Source organism: Perissodus microlepis, chromosome 4, assembly GCF_051167445.1.
Source record: "Perissodus microlepis isolate ML-2025 ecotype Zambia chromosome 4, ASM5116744v1, whole genome shotgun sequence".
Taxonomy (NCBI): Eukaryota; Metazoa; Chordata; class Actinopteri; order Cichliformes; family Cichlidae; genus Perissodus; species Perissodus microlepis.
Window position 1 is genome coordinate 13,793,012 of NC_140464.1, and position 12,490 is coordinate 13,805,501.

Below are 12,490 nucleotides of genomic sequence, written 5' to 3' on the forward strand. Positions count from 1 at the left end.
AAAAAACCGAGGTGAAATTGGAGAATACATTTTTAAGCAATTTATTTTTTTAAAAAATGCTGGAATTACAAAATTTTGATACAAATTAGCTAATATATCCAGATAAATTAGAAATTTCTGGCAGTTATTTCATGGTTTGCGATTTAAAGGGTTAAAGACTTTACTTTAGATGTCAAAAACGGGACAGCACAGTTACAGCAGAAATTTTCAACCCTTATTTGAAGCTTTGCACACCACATAATGCCCCAGGAATCAGGCAGAAAATGACACCTGAAATAAAAATCAAAGCAACATTTTAAATCAAGAGGCTCTGTTTATCTGCAATAAGCACTGATGCTACGATTATAATTTTAAAGTGGGAAAGTCAGACACTGAGCAGCGCACCACAGAAATGCAACAAAAGCAGCACTGACAGCTTATTCAGACAGAGCATACCTGAGAAATCTTATCCAACACCTGTCTCCCTCCATGAGCTATTTTATCTCTCATCTTTGGGCTCCGAAAAGTAGAGTGAAAACCAATTGGTTTCATAAGATTAGAAAGTACCACACGACGACCAGGTGCTCCACCTCTCACACACAGCTGTAAAGCAGAAAAGTGTGTTGAAAAAAAAAAGGTTTATTAGAAGATTGCAAGATTGATTTAAAACTGTTAACTGGCTTTTTGTGGATGGAAGGCTCAAGAGATTCATTAAACGCCTCTGTGTTTAAAATAAAGCCCACAAAAGTGCAATGCTCGACTCTATAATGCTTCTAACAGTATAACAGTTCACTTTTTCAGAAAGAAAAAAAATGCTAAACTACCTGTTCAAGTTAAAAATTATATTTGATCATTTCAAAATATATTTCCTCTAGTTTTCATTTCATCGTTTAACTCACAGCAAGTTTCTTCTGCTTCCCAAACATGTAACCACACAACCAGGCAACACTTGAAAGAGAATATGAGTCACAAAGTTACAGCTGTGAAGGGCATAAAATTCTGTCTGAAGTCTGGTTTGAAAAGTGGAAGAAAACAATTCCAAGGACCTTCCAGAGGAAAAGAAAATACTCAGAACATGAAAAGAAAATGTGTCTATAAGCAAGCTTTCAGTGCTCTATAAAGAATCCAGCCTTTATTTAACGCTAACTTTATTGGGTGTTTGGGTCAACTGCCCATGGCAGCAAATTACTGCATTTAGCCATGTAGGCATGGTCAAAACAAACTGTTAAGTTTAAACCAAGCATCAGAATTCAAAGAAAATTTAAGTGACTCTGAATTTTTCAATCTTTGTTGGGCTAGTCTGAGTATTTCAGAAACTGCTGATTTACTTCCCACACAAGCATCTCTAGAGTTTACAGACAATCTTCTCTTGTTTAAAATGCATTGTTAATGCATGTCAGTGTCATGGCTGTGGTTCTGCTTTCCAGCGTTCTGTGTTTTTTGAACTTTAAACATCTTTTTTTTAAAGTAAGTTTACATTTCACACAGTCACAGTGAATAAAGAAGGTTAGAAAAACATTGTCTCAGTTTCTGCTTCGACATTCAGATGATAGGGTCAGATTTTAGCTGTAAACAACTTGAAAACATGGTTCCATGTTTACAGCCTCTTGTTGAATATATGCCATGAAGAATTAAAGCAGTTCTGAAAGTAAAAGGGGGCCTGGTCCCATATCAGCACGATGTACCACTGTACTTCTAAAGGTTGTGAGCTGGCTCCTCTCCCGTGTCTTTCTCCTTGTGTGTGTGTCAGTGAAATAGGGTCTACTCCTTATCTGAGGAGGGCAATGTGTGAAAAGGAAGAGACACAGATGTAGAAAACATTACTTGAATTAATGACGGTGACAGTGAGTGCAATAAAACCTTCTGTATTTATCACTCTAGAGCCAAAGATGGAAGGACACTTACATCAAACATGTGAAAGTAAGGCCACATGAATGTGGTGACAGTGGTACAAAGTCCCCCGCTAGTACCATCACAGCTGCCATCCTCCAAAGCAATCGACCGAAGGGAAACACTGTAGCAACAGCCCTCCTTCCAGATCATTGATATTGGGTATTGACAGTCTCACATGGTGTTGACTGAACAATGTGACTATGGAGAAGATTACCCTGCACAATAAACAATAGTCACAAACGTTAGCTTTAGCTCTTTTTTAGTTTTTATCATGTTACACAAATGACATCCTTAATTGTGTTTGGTATTTGTGTGCAAATGGATAAGATGGAAAAAGGTATGCTATCTGTAACTCATAAGAAAGCAATTAAAGAAAATTCTGGACTCAACCTGAGAGCACTAAAAATCCAGTGGAACAGTCTCCAGCAAAGATAATCAATCGCACTAAACAGCTCTGAAACAAGCAGTTCTTTAGCTCTGTTCCAACAACAGAAAAGAGAGCAGTGACTGGTTTGCATGCCAGATAACACCCTATGACAAAGCTCTAAAAGCACATTTACAGCCACATCAGGAACTGAAGCTGTTGCACACAAACAGCTAAGCTAGGCTGATGGCTAGGTGGACAAAATTCTGTGCTGTGTGTTCTGTTCAGAACTGTACAATAAAATAATAATATTAACAATAAAAAATGAAAGTCTGGGTATGTTTTATTTAAATGTACCTCACATTAAAGGTTTAAATCATTCCACTATCATACCTCGTACCTCCAGGGTAGCATCATTTCAACTTAACCAGCTATTTCAATCACAAAAAGCATTCATAAATGAATTATACATGAGGAATTACATAGTAATTAATTTGGATTTTACATCACGTTTTGTCAAATGTCATTGGTACAGCTATTATGAGAAATGGCTGGCACTTAAAACGTCTGTCAAGCGCAGTGATTTGCACTGACTTTTAAATGATTCCTAATCACCCATCATTTTGTGGAGAGCATCAACCCACACTGTTTATTCCCAGCTTGATTATAACCTGTGCTTCCTGCTACAAAGATGAACAGTCCGGCGACATCATGCCAGCAAAATAAAAGATACCTCTGACAGCAAAATTCAGCTGAATAGCAATCAGAGGTTTGTCTCAGTTTTTTATTAACAGTCACGGCATCTAATACCAAATCTTATCTGTGTTAAATACTCTTTAACAAATGAAGATGGGGACAGTGAGATCCCACTGAAACCACTCTGGATACAGCTGAAAAAGTATACTCAATATGATTGAAGCCTTCCAATGTCAACTGTGAACCTTGGTGCTCAAATCCGACTACTGTGTTCTAAATGTCCCAACAGGTGTGTTTCAAGGTAACGTCTGTATTTCTTAGTGCTCAGTTTGTTGTAATAGACTATGTAGAACAACATGAAGCAGATCATTATCCTTCAGAATCACCTTAGTCACCGCAACTGTGTCTCACAGGAGTTAGAGTTTGTTGCAGCAGGCAGAGTCATTTTCTGTAAATAAATCGCAGTATGTTAAGACTACTGATAGAGCCGTTGGCACAGACCGGGCAAGGCATATGGCTGAGAGTGCCTTAGTCACAGAAAAGACAAAGTCTTTGGTTTGATGAATAAATAATTCATCTAATTTGTTTTGTTCCATACACAGTTGTGTGTTGGAAAGTTGTTCATGACTGTCTGAGAAATTAATTTAGTCCTTTTTATTTAATGCTTTAAAATCAGTTAAAAATAATTTTAGCAGGTTATAAAGGTCTTTCAAAGATCTCTTTGGGCATTGGCGTCTTTTTTATTCATTGCCAGTCTAAACCTTGTATCTGAATATTTTTAGGGGAATGTTGTTTTTTTTAAGCAACTTAACACTTAAAGATCCAAAACATGTAAACACAGAAACTTTATCAAAAAAAACCTCACAAAATGTATTTCATTTTTTCGAGAAGCCTCTGTCACGGTTTGGTGCTGCATTTCAGCCAGTAGTGTTGGGGCTCTTATTAAAATCAATGGAATTATGAACATATCATAAAAAATATCTTGAGATTTTGGTCCAAAATGCAATATTATCTGGAAAAAATCTGGACAATGATTCACACTGCCAATGCAGCAGAAGCATATCTGGATAGAAAAACACACAGTAGAACACTATCATTCGTGGACTGGCCTCCCCAGAGTCCAACAAAAGGTAGCCAACATTCAATGTCTCCCAAGAAGGCAGGAGAACTATTCCTGAAAATGACAAGAAAACTGGTCTAAGAGAGTTCAGGCTGTGGTGAAGAATAAAGGTGGCTATAATAAATTCATTTATTAGACTGTTTTTGGCTTATATACTGTATTTCCATGTATGTTTGCAGGTGTTGCAATAAATTTCTGCCCATATTTCCCATTTTTCTAGCAAAATATAGGAATGAGGGGTGGCGCCAGACTTTTACACAGTCCAGTAGTAACCTTTTTTTCTTTTACAATTTGCAGCACTATAAGTGACAAAACACTAAAGACAGAAAAAGGACAAAATATGTCAACAGTCTCTGAATGAAGCCTAATTTCCTTCATGTTTGCTAACTTATTATATAAAAAGGTTCCAAAAACACCTGTTTAATTTTTGTCACTGGTGGTACAGTCATTACATAATTGCCAAAAGCATCAGTAGTATTCATTAAATATTTTTACAGCTGCCTCGGGCTTCTAATTGCTTGTCAATTCACCATGGTACGATGTATAATCAATGTTTTCAGTTCAGGGCCTGGACCAGAGAGGTACTTCATCATGCCTCAGTAATTAGAAAGCAAATAAAGACCTGAACTACCCAGCAAAGCCAAGTCAGGATTTCATTCTGCACATCGTTCAGTGCTATTATGTACTGCCATGCATTTTTCGCAGAGGGAATACCCGTAATAAGTGTTAGTGCCTAAAGGCCTCATGAAAAAATCTTTTTTTTCCTTCAGTTGCCATAACATCCCAAGACACTTGTCTAATGCCAAGGTTTCAATGACAACACAGTTTTACCTACAATATCAATGTTAAAATCATACAGAAAAGTTAATAGATCGCTTTAATTTAACTATATTGCATTGTACACAAAACCAAGTTAATGGGTCATTGATTCTTTGTCGCGGCAAGGTACCTACTAATAAATTACAGTTTAAATTCCCCCATGACCTTTTCCTTTTCCTTCTTTGTCTTTCTTCTGGACAGTCAACTTGTGCTTGTTTCCTGGCTTTCACAAAAAAAAAGAAAAAAGAAAGCCTAATATCCAATCAATAACTGCTTAATGGCCTCATGCGAATTTTAAATGCAGGATTAGCAGACAGGCATTGACGATGAAGTGCACCCAGTACTAGATTTTCCCTGAACTGCTATTTATGTAAAAACAAAGTATGCTTTTAAGCCATTAACGCCCACCCTAAATCTGAAAATAATGTTACAAACATTGCACTTCCCTAAGTTCTTTTCTTAAACGAAAAAGAAAAACAAGGCAGACACAGTAGATTAAGTCCAATTTTAAACCCGATGTGGTCTGACATGTTCCCGATTGGTTGTTGTTTCATGTGTCATGAGTAATACAAGTAGTGTTAGGACAGAAAGTGCAGGTCTGTCAGCTTACTAGTCATGGCTTTTGTGGCAAAAAACCCACATTCATCCATTTGCAAAGAAACCTAAGTGGCACCTTAGTATTATGCTATCATATTGAATAATGCCCCCAAATTTTCATGCCAGCCTGTTACTTACAGGGTATCATTTGCTCTTCTTTTGACCCCATGCAGATTACAGCAAGTACCGTACCATTTACCAGAGGTTGCAGTACCATTGATACAAGGTACAAGTGCTTAAAAACACAACTAACAAACAAAATTCTTAAAAATAAAAGTGATAAAAGTGTGTCTCTCTTTCTCTGTCACTATCAGCAAGATGGAAAAAAATCATTATATATGTCTCTTTAACCACTTTATACAAACTAAACATTGAATTTTTATAGACTATATAATTGCAATTAGAATATGATTTTCTGAAACATTAATATTGTGTTCTAACTGTGCAGAAGACTCACTCATAATGCGATGGATGATTTGATTGGCTTGTGTACTGTCACCCGCAGGTTGACGAGTAGATGTTTGGGACGCTGGATTTGGATTTGTCCCTCTCCCATCATGCAGAGCTACTGAAGAACATCAAAAACAGCACTTCAAAACCAACGCTTGGGTATCACAGATGTGAAGTGAAGCACTCTGCAACCACCTCAGCTACATCCTGCATCGTTGAGACTGCTAGATATGTATTGTGTTTACCACATTCGGGAAACAAGATGAAATTAGCTTTGCATGAGTGCTGGAGGTTTCTGCAACACCTGATTGTTTTTACAGCTCTGTGCTTACTACTGCCCCCTGAAGGGCAAAAGTTGAACTAAAGGTAAAGTATGGGCATGAACTTGCAGTACACTTTTTTTTTTGGCTGAAAGTAATATTTTCCTTTGTGGATGACATCCAAGTCTCACTCCAGTCACTCCATTTTTTTTGTTTTTGACAGTTTGACTTTCACTGTGCCTATGCCGCATTGCTCAGACTGTAAAGTCTAATTTCCCAAGGGCTGCCACAGCGCATGGATCCGTATTGTTTGATTTGGCACAGATTTAAGGGCAGATGCCCTTCCTGACGCAACCCGTCCTTTTATCTGTGCTTGAGGAACAGGTGTCGTACCATTTGTGTTAGCTCCTGGTTTCGAACCGCAGAGTTTTCACGTATAAAGCGCATGCGTTAAAGGCTTCAGCTAAAGGTAAGCTCCTTTTTTTGTGCGCAATCAAAAATCTGAGTTTGTAACTTCCGGGAAAATTTGTGACAACAGACCGTCTCCTAGCCAATCCTAGTCTGACTTTAAGGAAATGCGTTCTGACATATTTTACCCAGAAATTACATAAAATTGAAATTAAAAAAAATGTAAATCGGGTAAATAAACTTTAGTAAATAAGTAAATAACTTCTTTCATGAAAAAGAACTCGTGCCTCGATCCTGTAACCAAAATGTTAAAGTCAAATGATAACTGGATGATAAGCTGATATGAACTGACCTCCTTTAAGTCTTGGTGTCAACTTTATTGTCACATCCCAGAACTATCCTATCCACAGTGGCGCAGGGCGTTCGCCACCAGAGTCGCTAAATTATAGCATGCTTCATGCAGATCAGCTCCATCTTATGTGGGATTGGCTATCTGCATCATTGGAGACGGTCCCTCTTCGTTCAGAGGTGAGTCTCTTCAGCACCTCCCCGGCACTGCTTAAACATCCCCGCGTCCTTCTGCCGGAGACAGTTACTGCGCGCGCCACACCACGATGGCATCCGTCTCCTTTTCTCTTGCCGCCTAACACACAATACAGTACGGAATTAATGCAAAACGAAATTTTGCATCGCGCAGTGGTTTTCCATCTCGCCCATGAGACAAACTTGGGGAATATTTGAAGATGAACCTGCCGTGGACACTGAAAACACTTGAACCCACACAGAAGCGGTGTGTTCTGTGAATGCTGAAAAAAAAGCCCAGTTACAGGTAAGACAATAACTTCCAAGAGCAACTGATAGGGATGTGTTAAAAAATGTACGAAAATAAAGGAGAAGTCAGATTTACGGATTAATGAATTGAAAACGGGAAATTGAATGTGCTTGAGCCAAAGAAATGTCTCGCCCGTTTTCCGTGGGCTGTGGTAATTTTGTTAACTGTTTACACTGGCGCAATTTCACAACACACATAACCAAACAATATCCTATCCTGTTTGTATATAGAGTTTCCTAATATTGTTAATGAATGACTTAACCTCACTCTTTCGCAGTTTGTCTTTTCTGAACCAGATTTGTGTCATTGTCTTGTTTTCTGCTAAAAAAAAAAAACAAAACAGGTTCCTGAAGGCTTTTAGCTACAAAATACTCTTTTTACCATCTTTGCTGGAAGCAAACTGCATTCCTGACTCCTTTCTTCCTGTGCTGGCTCTTGGCTGTATATTTTTATAGGAAGAGAGAGAGAATACCTGTTGCTCAGTTTGCACAGTACCTCAAACACAGCATTTTTTCCACAATATACCATACACCTGCAGTGTTTAGGTGTGTGATTCATTTTTCATCTACACAAGTGCTTTAGGCACCATGTTAATCGTGTCTGTGCTCTGCCTCTATAGAACTAATCACTAATCTTATTTATTCTTTGCGATGGGAATGTGCTTTTTCCAGTTTCCAAGTGATAGGTAATACAACAGTGTAAGCACCCGAACAACAGTAACATGTGGTCGGCTGTTTACCAAAATACAAGACTGCAGGCAGAGTCCAACCTTTCCTGCTGCTATGGAGAAAATGATGCACTGGCATAATAAAACCTCTTATCTTTTTGGCTTCAAACTAAGTTGTCAGACCACGTTTGCCTCCTGTGTACTGGCAGTGAAAAGCACTTCAGTCTCACTGCAACAAGGCTATTGGCAGTGCCGTGATTCCCCCCATTCAATTACTTAAGCTGAGATAAATTTCCATCCATGCCTTCCCCCTAATAAATTGGGGGTGGGGGGGTGGGGGGGGAAATGTGTCAACAAAGAATCCAAGGTGGCTTGTCACAGCTGATCGTTTTGCAGCGTGTGAAATGAAAGAATTTCCCCCGGGAGAGCTTATGGCTTTAGGGGGTGTGGAGTGATTTCCCTCGGTAGCAGTAAGCCTGACCGAATAAACGAGCAAAGAAGGTCTAACCTCAGGTAGAAAGCACCATCTAAGCTTCTGTATGAGAAGATATTCCTCCTAAGACATGCTGTTAGTCAGGTCTGTTCTCAACAGAGATACAGATAATCATGGTGTAGACTATTAGATTCCCTATATAAACTGCTGGCCATACGTGTGGAAAAAATACAAATTTTCTTATTGCTACATCGTATGCTCGCATGTGGACAGTTTTCTGCCACATAATAGCCACTCATATCATCTGTCCGCAACATAGCTTCTCTTGTGCTTGTGTCCAGGTGGGATGTCATAATCAGTGCGACACAGAGAGACTGAGGTGTCATGGACTCGTGGATCTTCCCGTCATCCCCTCCGAACCTGTCGGAGCACCTCATGTACGACAGCTTCATGCAGGACAATGAGTCCATCCCCCACGGGAACTACACAGACCACAGCTTCAACAGAACCAGCACGGTGGTCATCACCTGCATGTACTTTCTGGTTTGTGCTATGGGGCTGTGTGGAAACGCTCTCGTCATCTATGTCATTCTGCGCTACGCCAAGATGAAGACAGTTACTAACATCTACATCCTCAACTTGGCGGTGGCTGACGTGCTCTTCATGCTTGGCCTGCCGTTCATTGCCATCCAGTTGGCCCTGGTCCACTGGCCTTTTGGGCCTGTGCTATGCAGGGTCGTGATGACCGTCGACTCCCTCAACCAGTTCACTTCTATCTTCTGCCTGATGGTCATGAGCATTGACCGCTACTTGGCCGTGGTGCATCCCATTAAATCCACAAAGTGGAGGAAGCCACGCATGGCCAAGACTATCAATCTGGCAGTGTGGGGGGTGTCACTGATGGTTAACCTGCCAATTGTTATTTACAGTGGTGTAATTACAAAGCACGATGGCTGCTTCTGCACCATCGTATGGCCTGAACCTCAAGAGGCTTACTACACAGCATTCATGTTCTACACATTCATTCTAGGCTTCTTCCTGCCCCTCATGGTCATCTGCCTTTGCTACCTGTGCATCATCATCAAGGTGAAGTCCTCAGGCATCCGTGTGGGCTCCTCCAAGAGGAAGCGCTCAGAGAGGAAAGTCACCCGGATGGTGTCCATCGTGGTGGCAGTGTTTGTTTTCTGCTGGCTGCCTTTCTACGTTTTCAACGTCACATCAGTGACGGGCACCATCAGCACCACCCCGATTCTGAGAAGTACCTTTGCATTCGTGGTGGTTCTAGGATATGCCAACAGCTGTGCTAACCCCATCCTTTATGCCTTCTTATCAGAGAACTTCAAGAAGAGTTTCCAAAATGTCCTGTGTCTTAAAAATGTGGGAGGGCTGGACGAGGTTGATCGAAGTGATAGCCGACAGGACAAATCTCGCATGATGAATGACCCGACGGAGACCCAGAGTACTCTGCTCAATGGGGACCTGCAGACAAGCATCTGAGGGGCGGCTGATTGGACTCATGTACACACTCTCAGAAACAGTCATCAGTTACCAATCTCTCTAAGGTTTCATCAGGAAGAACATTATTAAATATTAAACTTATTAAAAACCAACACAGAGGAAAAATCAAAGGCATGCCAAACTGCAGTGTCCCTCTTGATGTATTATCAGGTTCTAAGCAAATCTATTATAACATAATAACACAAATTCATAAATGCTGTCTTTAGGCTGTGGATGAAATGCAAATTTAATCTCCTCAGTCCCGAGTGTATTAACTCTGAAGTAACTAAACAGACGCCAACACCCAATTGCAAATGTGCCCAATTAACCAGTGTAGTAGAGACCCAGCACTATGTACAGAGTTTATAGCAGAGAGGCTGTGCCAAGTTTACACATTTTTGTATATGCTGAAAATAACAAGAGAACAGTGTGCTCAAGATATTGTGTAACTGCAGATTATTTGCTTCTTTTCGGGAAGTGTTTTGACAGTAAACAAAATAGAAACTGTATTTAAAGAAAGTCAGAAAATGTATATAAATATATGAATCTCTCAATCCTGTCTTGTACAAAACAGCTGTAGAACATAACGAATGTCACTGCTGTTGTGTGTCATTATGTTCTGTAATATAGCTACTTTTTTCTTATTTTTGTGAGTGATTTTCCTTGTAATACAAATGTATCTCATGTAAATATGAATGTTCAGTAGGCCACCAAATATTTAGTCCTGTGTCACTTTCTCCCTGCATTACACTATGTACATATATAATTTAAGTCCCATTAAAGGGTACTGGCTTGACAGTTTATCAAGCAAGCCTCTAACCAAAGTGCTGCTAAGATGTATAGACATTTCGTAGGGTTGTAGTACCATGGTGGTATTAAATAGAGCAATGTTACCTTCCTGTTTTACTGGATTTTTCACAACACTGCTTATTATTTAACGACATCTACCATATAATAATCTTGCTGTCATTGTTTGCAAAGTAATAATTACCAATTAGCTTAAATTTTGAAGAGCTGTTTCTAAATGATTAAGAATGAATCCAGAGTCTTTTTATTATGTTTTTTTCCAAACCTGAAACCTGTTAAGATAATTTCTTATTTATAGTTATTTTACTGCATTTTTTCCTGTCCACCGGTTTCCCAGGAGCTGCAGTGCGCATCAAAGGGTACAGATCACTTGATCTATATCTTAAATCAGTTCCTGTATCTGGAGGCTGAGCTTCCACATCACATATTATTAGTTAACACTTTGTATCCTTTGACTCTGACCCATCGTCCTCCGTGGCGTCTTGGGGCTACATTTTGAGTGTGGTTTCTAACACTTCGTGTCTGCGTGTTGTGAATTTGTGAAGGGCTAGAACACTTATCCTAAAGAGGCTGTGGTGTTCCTTTTTAAATCATCACTGTGCTGCTCCAGGAGTCCACAGTTCCTTCTGGCAGCCCGTGACCTCTCTGTTCCTATAGTCGGATTACTATCTTTGTGTTTATGAAATCTAATATATTAGATGTGGAGGTTTCTTCAAAAGCATCAAAGCTACTGATAGATTTTAATTAATTCATAAAGAATTGTGACTGCCCATGTGTTGATGTGAACATGTCAGCTAGCACTCTCTAGCAAACAAGAGGTAAAATATGTGTTACTACTGCCTTAAGCATGCCGAGTTCAATATGTACTTCTTTGTGTGAGTGTTTACATGATATGCAGAAGTGCACACACACACACACACACACTTAGTCACACCCTATCCATAACTAACCAAATTCCATATCCAGCCTGGCACTCTCTCTGCAGTAATGCTGCATATGTTAACAGGATTGTAACTTCTTATTAGCATTGAAAGACATGGAGCACCTCTAGTGTCCTATATTTCTATAGCAACAGTGACCAGTGGGTGTTGGTTGCATAGAAACATTTATAGCATGACAATAATAGAGAGATGACTCCAGGAATACATTATGACTAGATGTTGCTCAGAAGACTGAAGAAGAAGAAAAAAACTCACCATCTCTGAGCTATGAAACCAAACACATCAGATACATGTGAAAGCTTATAGTCTGTATTAGTATGTGTGAGCAAAATAAACACCTTGCATTAAGTATCATGGTAGCAGATATCAAGGGAGAGCTGTGTCACTGCTGTTTATTAATGCTGATTTCTTAAAATCCATTTTTTTCCTTTAAAATATCTGAATTGATTACATTGCCTGTTCTATTGGTGTTTTATTTCACTTTTCTTTGTTTTGTGAATGTTACCATTCCTGTATTTTGGGATATATATGTTCCCCCAGCTCCTGTTTAGTTAAATTAAAGTGAAATAGTTATCTAATGAGATGAGATTGTGTATAGTTGTGTTGAAACTAAATAAAGAATATGTTCAAAAATCATTTGGTGCAGTCTTTTAAAATTGACCTTTGTCACAGCATGAATGAGCAGGTAAACACAGAGGTTGTTTATGAAGAGTTTGGGACTTAGATG

The 12,490-nt window shown here is 39.3% G+C and overlaps 1 protein-coding gene and 1 long non-coding RNA gene across 6 annotated transcripts in view; one reads left to right on the plus strand and one right to left on the minus strand.

Annotated features, from left to right (window-relative positions):
• LOC146388538 (uncharacterized) overlaps positions 1-7,048 on the minus strand; it is a 105,884-nt gene extending 98,836 nt beyond the window's left edge. For 3 of the 4 annotated variants that reach the window (XR_014800054.1, XR_014800052.1, XR_014800056.1), the window contains exons 1-2: positions 6,939-7,048; positions 5,926-6,036 (exon numbers count right to left, since the gene is read on the minus strand). This is a non-coding gene — a long non-coding RNA (uncharacterized LOC146388538). The remainder of the gene's footprint in view (positions 1-5,925; positions 6,037-6,938) is intronic. The other variant, XR_014800053.1, reaches the window with a different exon arrangement.
• LOC146388539 (somatostatin receptor type 2-like) lies at positions 6,527-12,399 on the plus strand. 2 transcript variants are annotated; one of them, XM_084925912.1, is made up of 2 exons: positions 6,527-6,647; positions 8,860-12,399. In XM_084925912.1, exon 2 carries the CDS (start codon positions 8,903-8,905, stop codon positions 10,013-10,015), a length of 1,113 nt encoding a protein of 370 aa, XP_084782038.1. In that variant the 5' UTR covers positions 6,527-6,647; positions 8,860-8,902; the 3' UTR covers positions 10,016-12,399. The 2 variants fall into 2 exon arrangements, with proteins under 2 accessions (XP_084782038.1, XP_084782037.1); XM_084925911.1 differs by lacking the exon at positions 6,527-6,647 and adding an exon at positions 7,101-7,415.
• The last annotated feature ends 91 nt before the right edge of the window (positions 12,400-12,490 follow it).

Excerpts from the sequence above, each read along its gene's own strand:
- LOC146388539 (XM_084925912.1), top strand. The coding sequence starts at position 8,903 with ATGGACTCGTGGATCTTCCCGTCATCCCCTCCGAACCTGTCGGAGCAC.